The sequence below is a fragment of the Mastigoproctus giganteus genome, chromosome 9, assembly GCF_048544385.1.
Source record: "Mastigoproctus giganteus isolate SK-2022 chromosome 9, ASM4854438v1, whole genome shotgun sequence".
Lineage (NCBI taxonomy): Eukaryota > Metazoa > Arthropoda > Arachnida > Uropygi > Thelyphonidae > Mastigoproctus > Mastigoproctus giganteus.
In genome coordinates, this window is record NC_143583.1 from 49,934,236 (window position 1) to 49,940,929 (window position 6,694).

Below are 6,694 nucleotides of genomic sequence, written 5' to 3' on the forward strand. Positions count from 1 at the left end.
ATTGTATTTAGCAGTAATGGGCTTGAAATCTGGTCCACTCAAAGAGCGTGCTACTGCATTCGTGCCCCTGACCACTTGGCTATATCATGCCTAAAACCTGGATCATAAAATCATTATGAAAATATTAACAGTACACACACATACACATATATATATATATATATATATATATATATATATAGCAGGTTTTCTTTAAATTTGTGAGATAAAGAAAAACTTCATGGGACAAAACTATAAAAAAAGTCTGTAGTTGTTTTTCCATTATTTCATATGAAATATATATAGTTCACTATATAGCGAACATCTAAAACTGAAATTTTTGGTTAGCTGACAACATATGATGAAGTCATCTGGGTTTTGAAAGTTTCCCTCCTTTCTTCAGCCTGATAAGATTGCACAAGGAATCCAGAACTCCCCATTTAACTTTGCCAGAGATACGAAAATGAGTTGGGAATTACACTCTTTGTTAGTTAATTTATATGTGGCCTACAAATTCACTCTTAAAAGACTCAAGTTAAAGCAAAAATGTTAGTACATAATTTTATAAATGCATAAATAGCAGTACACTCATTAGCATTAGTTGAGGCATATGATGCAAGAAACCAAGCTTATATAGCATCAGCCAAAATAAAAATAAAAAAAACCTTCCCATTTCACCCATCTGGTCACTCCAAATGTTTGTCTAGTTCAGCCTTAAATTTATTTAAGCTATCAGCTTCCACAACAATGGATGGAAGCTTCTGCACATCTATTCTACAACTGTCTTTCCTCAATTTGAATCTATACCCCACCCCCTCAGGTTCTTAATCTGAGCAAGTAAAAGTATCCCATCAGCATTGAACCTGCACAAACTATTCAAGGCCTTATACACCTCGATCAGATCAAATTGCAGTTGCCTAGTTTTCAGGTGCTGCAACTTGCAGAACTTAAGCCTTTCTTCGTAAGCGCACCCCTTTGTTCCTCTTATCAATCTTGTTGCCCTTCTCTGTACTCAATCTAGCAACTCTACATCCTTCCTAAAATGAGGCCTCCAGACCTGTATGCAGTACTCAATGTGGGGCCTGACCATTGCTTTGTATAATGGGATAATCATATCCCTGTCCCTGCTAGCAAAATTCCTATATATCATTGACAAAACTCCATGACCTGCTCTGGCAGCCCGGCTGCACTGCTCAGAGAACTTCATATCTGACTGCACAATTACTCCCAGGTCTTTTTTATTCCCCACCTCCCTGAGTGTAGTACTACACAGTTGGTATGTTTATTTTGAGTTACTGCTACCCATGTGTAGTACTTTGCATTTGTCAATGTTAAATTTCAGTTGCCACTTCTCAGCCCATCTGCCTAACTTTTCTAGATTCTGGTGCAGCAGCATACAAAACAACAATAGGCCCAGCACCGAAACCTGGAGGACTCCACTAGTATCATTAGTCCATGTAGAGCAATGTCCATTTATTACCATTCTCATCAGTCTTCCACTCAACCATCCTTTTATCCACTGCAGCAACTTTTCCTTGATGCCATACTGCTCCAATTTGTACAGCAGTCTTTCATGTGCAACAGTACTAAAAGCTTTCCTGAAATCCAAGTATATGATATTAAAAATATATTTTGCATCAAGTTCCTTTGTGACCACATCATAGTATCCAATTAAATTGGTCAGACAATACTTCTCTTAACAAAGATATGCTGTGTCTGAACTATTACTTCAATCTTGTCTAGGTGATCCTGTATCACCTCTTTAACCAGTGACTCCATTATTTTCCTCAGAACAGAAGTTAAACTAACAGGTCTATAATTATTTGTGTCACCCTTTGCACCCCCTTTGTAAATTGAGGATACATTTGCACATCTTCAGTCCATGGGGACCTTCCCTGTCTCTAAGGGTGCTCCCATAATTATGGCTAAGGGTTTGCTTACTTCCCTTGCTGCCTCCTTCATTATAACTGGATAGATTCCATCTGCCCAAGGTACCTTTCTTATGTTTATCTTCGACAATTTCTTCTCCACTTTGCTCTCAGTTATTACAAAATCATCAAGCTCACTGTCAGAGTTTAATTCACCTCTGGCATTCCCCCTCCCTGAATAACTTCTCATGTGTGAATGTAGATGCAAAATACTCATTCAGTTTATCAGTTATCTCAGTAGGATGATCAACAGTCGAACCACAACATCAAGTGGACCAATCTGATTCATCCCCTTCCTTCTAGAGTTTACATAAGTAAAGAACTCTGCTGTTTTTCCTTTGCATCCTTTGCCAAAGATTTCTCGTAATCTGCCTTTGCCTGCCTAAACTCCTTTGTGACTTGATTACAGACTAGCTTATATCTGCCATAGGTTTCTGTGTAGCCTGATAATTTATATGTATCCCATGCATTTTTCTTCTCTGCGACGAGACTCATTAATTCACCTGACATCATTTAGGCCTGAACCTTGAACAGTATTTCTTAGTTGGTACGAAAAGCCTAGTAGCCTCCAAGATTAAGTCCCTGAAGGCTTCCCATTTAGAATTCACCATTGGTAACTTCATCAGTTGATCCCACTGTATAAAATTTAAAAACTGTCTGAGACCAATGTAGTCACCTTTACGAAAACAGAAACGCTTCCCTTTATCCTTGATGGTAGTTACATCTTTAAGTAAATCCCACATCAGTACACTGTGATCACTGTCACCTAGTGGTTCCTTTATCTGAAATTCTTAATACGTGTATAATCACTGCTGATAATCAGATCAAGAGTATTACTCACTCTGGTTGCCCCTCAAACATGTTTCTGTAGAAAAGAATCCTCCAATAAATTCACAAAAGTCTTGCTAATGGGCGAGTGACCAACCCAAAAGTTCCAGTCAACACCTGGTAAGTTAAAATCCTCCATTACAAGACATTCTGATTTACTGGCCCATTCTATTTCTCTGCACAACTGTTCATTGTACTCATCAGAGTCATTAACCCCAGGGGCTCACATCTGGTGAGTATGGGCTTGGCACACCCAGGGTCCACAGCTGGATATCATCATTCTTCTCTTTCTTGGTGATTCCCTCCTACTTTCTACTTCTGACTCTCTCTCTCTAAGGGTAATTCAGAATTTTTTTTTTTTTTGGCTGGTGCAGCATAAGCCTCAGGCTTCCTTGCACCAAGAGCTAATAATAATAATAATAATTAGGCTTATAACACACTCCCACTCTCATTCCCAATGTTTATGTCACACCAAACAGACTCAACATTGCATTGTCCACCCATGTTAACTGGATGCATTTCCTTAGATTTTATGTGTTTCTTAACTAACAGTGTAATCCCCTCCTATCCTTTCTGTACACATTGTACTCCCCAAATTTCAATTCTGCACTGCTCATATCTGTGTGTTACCATGTCTATGATATCCCAACAATATATGCCCTTGATGCCTCATTTCTGAGTGTAGTGCTATTTATGGAGTGTGTTGCATTATTTATGGCTCCTTTGCTACCAGGGAGCAGTGATCGCTCACCAGAAGGCTGCTGCTCATTTCCAATACATACCATGAGGAGGCAGGCCACAAATATTCACATACTGTCTTTAATGAGCCAAATCTCATTCCCAGAGGAAGTAATGCACATTCTATATGTTAGCAATCCTGTACCATTGCCTGCCCAATCAATGATACTAGCAGGTTCCACATCAATGGGAGAGCAAAGAGGGGCTCAGCTGAGAAATGCCAGCGTTCCCCATCTTATCCACACCCACACAGTATCACATCCATTCAGACAACAACAGAGAAATTGAAAAAAAAGCATAAAGAACTACAAATATAAAATGATCCTGCAACGATCGTTTTATCTATACTGATATGCTGGAAGCATGTGCAGAAAGAGGTCAAAAGTCATTCTACTGAAGATTTGATCCTGAATAAGTTTGAACAGTTGAAGAGCAGTGGGTCTTGAGTTCATCAGAAATCAAAGGGTGTCCAAGACAGAATAAATGTAGCTGTGTTGAAAAGAATTTTTTGATAAGGATCATCTAGATAGGAATGATTTTTTCAGGGAACTTAGCATGATTTTGAACTTAACTCAGGAGCGTTCCTAGGGTATATGGCACCCGGGTGCCAAATGAAATCTGGCACCCCCCCTTTAAAATTTTCTTCATATGTATATGTAAGTTTCAAGTTTTTGGGCACCCCTTAAACATTGGCACCTGGGTGCAGTGCACCTCTTGCACCCTCAGCATGGCCCACCCCTGACTTAACTAAACTAATAAATTATTATAAATGGCTGCCATACTTTAGTGGTCAAATGTAAGGATACAGAAGTACATTTGCTTGAGTTGACTAGCATGTGACTTCTAAATATGGTGATGTTCTTATATTTGCTATCTTGTAAACTCTTCTGATTCTAAATGATCCTTCCAGAGTACAAACAGAAAATTTATTTCATTTATTTATTATGACAATGTCACTCATAAATCACTAATTTCATGATCACTAATGATATTTCTCAGGAGGCCATGCATTTCAGAAAAAGAAAAGAAGAGCAATATTGTGAAAACAGTATAAATTGGAAAATTTAAATATCTAATAAAAAAAAAAAAAACAGACACCCTAACTCTGGTATTTGCTCATAATGAATTTGCCACAAAATCTGAAAAGAACAGGAGAAAGAATTCAGCTTTGGCACATCATGAGCCAGCAAATAATATAATTTCTAAATTTTGACTGGTGGCTAGCTCCACAATTAAAAAAAAAAAAAAAGAGAAGATTTAGCATCCCCACTGCTCTGAAAATGTACAGCAATTTGTGATGAGTACCTTTCAATACAAATAAGCTTTAGGGACCTGAACTGTTTCAACATGCTGCTGCTGACAGTATCCTATTTTCCAAGTCAGTATTCCAGCCTTAGGTAGGTTTAGCAGTGCCAGCTTCAGGAGTGGTGATTGTCTTCTGCTCTGCTGCCTGAGTAAACCGAAAAAAATACTGTCTGTCTTATATTATGGTAACTGTCCTTACATGTATATATATTCAGAAATGGTGGGGGTGCATTGGGTGTGCCTCACCCTATCTAGGAGGCCCCCAATTGAGAGAATCATCAAATTCTCAACATAAATAAACTAGTCCCTTAAACCCTTTTGCATCTAGGCCCCCAAGTACCTCTGCATGGCCCTGTATATATTATATAAAAGATTAAAAACTCAAGACAACTTAATGATAAATTCAAGCTTAATTATAAATTTTTGTATATTATTATTAGCCATATGGTGCAAGGAAGCCTGAAGCTTATGCTGCACCAGCCAAAAAAAAATTTTCTGAATTACCCTAAGAGAGAGAGAGAGAAAATTAACCCCGGGGGCTCACATCTGGTGAGTATGGGCTTGACACACCCAGGGTCCTGAGCTGGATATCATCATTCTTCATTTTCTTGGTGATTCCCTTCTACTTTTGACTCTCTCTCTCTCTCTCTCTCTCTCAGGGTAACTTGGGAATTTTTTTTTTTTCCTGGTGCTGCATAAGCCTCAGGCTTCCTTGCACCATATGGCTATTAATAATAATAAAAAATAGAAGAATGATGATATCTAGCTCAGGACCCTGGGTGAGCCAAGCCCATACTCACCAGATGTGAGCCCCTGGGGTTATTGCATTGCTTAGAATAAAGTCAAGATCCACTACTGAGCTTTGGTCCAGCATTCTAGCCCCATAAAGTGGTATTAGCCAATAGTGCAAGTAAGCCATAGGCTTTTTCTGCAACAGTAGAACAAAAAAAAAAAAAAAAAAAACACAGAATATAAAGAATCCTATTTGTTTCCCTTCTCACATGAGTAACCAACAAGCTGACCTTTCAATTTCCCCAAACTGTCTGCCTCAGCTATCCATGAAGATCATTAATTATAGTAATTAACTCGCTGGTTAATTAGACTGGGTTGTGGGAAGTTTTCTTCTTCTCATCCAGTCTAAATCTCAACCCCCCATCGTAATTTGAATTTATGGCAACCCAGTTCTACACCACACATATACATATAAGAAATAAACTTAGTGCACCTTGAATTTCAGTTTTATTATTATGTAAATGAAATAAAGAGTAAATCTAAATTTCTAAATGCTCATATACCAGTTGGAACTGCAGAACCTATTCGACGAACGGACGTAGCACGTGGAAACAATTCAGGTCGTCATAGGGTAACAATAGTGCCTTTATGAATAATGTTTGGCATGATGATAAAACAAAAATAAGTAATAAAACGTGATAAAAAAGAAAAAAAGTAATCAAAAACCCTCGTGGTTGAACTCACCATAGGCGCTCTTTTAAAGGGCACATATCGAAACACATACCCATGACGAAATACTTCTTGAGTGTAATTTTTACATGGTGCTAAACTGGACAGTAAACGACGGGAATAATTTTCACAGGGTGTGTGTGTGGGGGGGGGGGGTTGTGTTCAAGCAATCAAAGTGTTTTTTTTTATTTTTGTACCGTGTTTCTAGAAATAAGATTGCCGTTTTCTTCTACCCACAATGATGTTTGCAACGAGAATACATACAACCCAGGGTAGTAACATATATTATTATTACTAGCCATGTAGTGCAAGGAAGTCATATATCTTACTACTCTGTGATACAACCGCCATGCATTTCTCAACACAGCAGGGGCAACTCAATCATGCAGCAGTGAGATGCACGTTATACGACATTGTAACACACAATATAAATAATAAAATAAAGCAAAATCCCC

At 38.3% G+C, this 6,694-nt stretch overlaps 1 protein-coding gene across 1 annotated transcript in view; it reads right to left on the reverse strand.

Annotated features, from left to right (window-relative positions):
- LOC150080210 (SAC3 domain-containing protein 1) overlaps positions 1 to 6,367 on the reverse strand; it is a 53,954-nt gene extending 47,587 nt beyond the window's left edge. Inside the window, exon 1 of the mRNA XM_090381613.1 lies at positions 6,255 to 6,367. Within this exon, the coding sequence (XP_090237739.1) occupies positions 6,255 to 6,298 (44 nt within the window). The 5' untranslated portion in view covers positions 6,299 to 6,367. The remainder of the gene's footprint in view (positions 1 to 6,254) is intronic.
- Between the last annotated feature and the right edge of the window lie 327 nt (positions 6,368 to 6,694).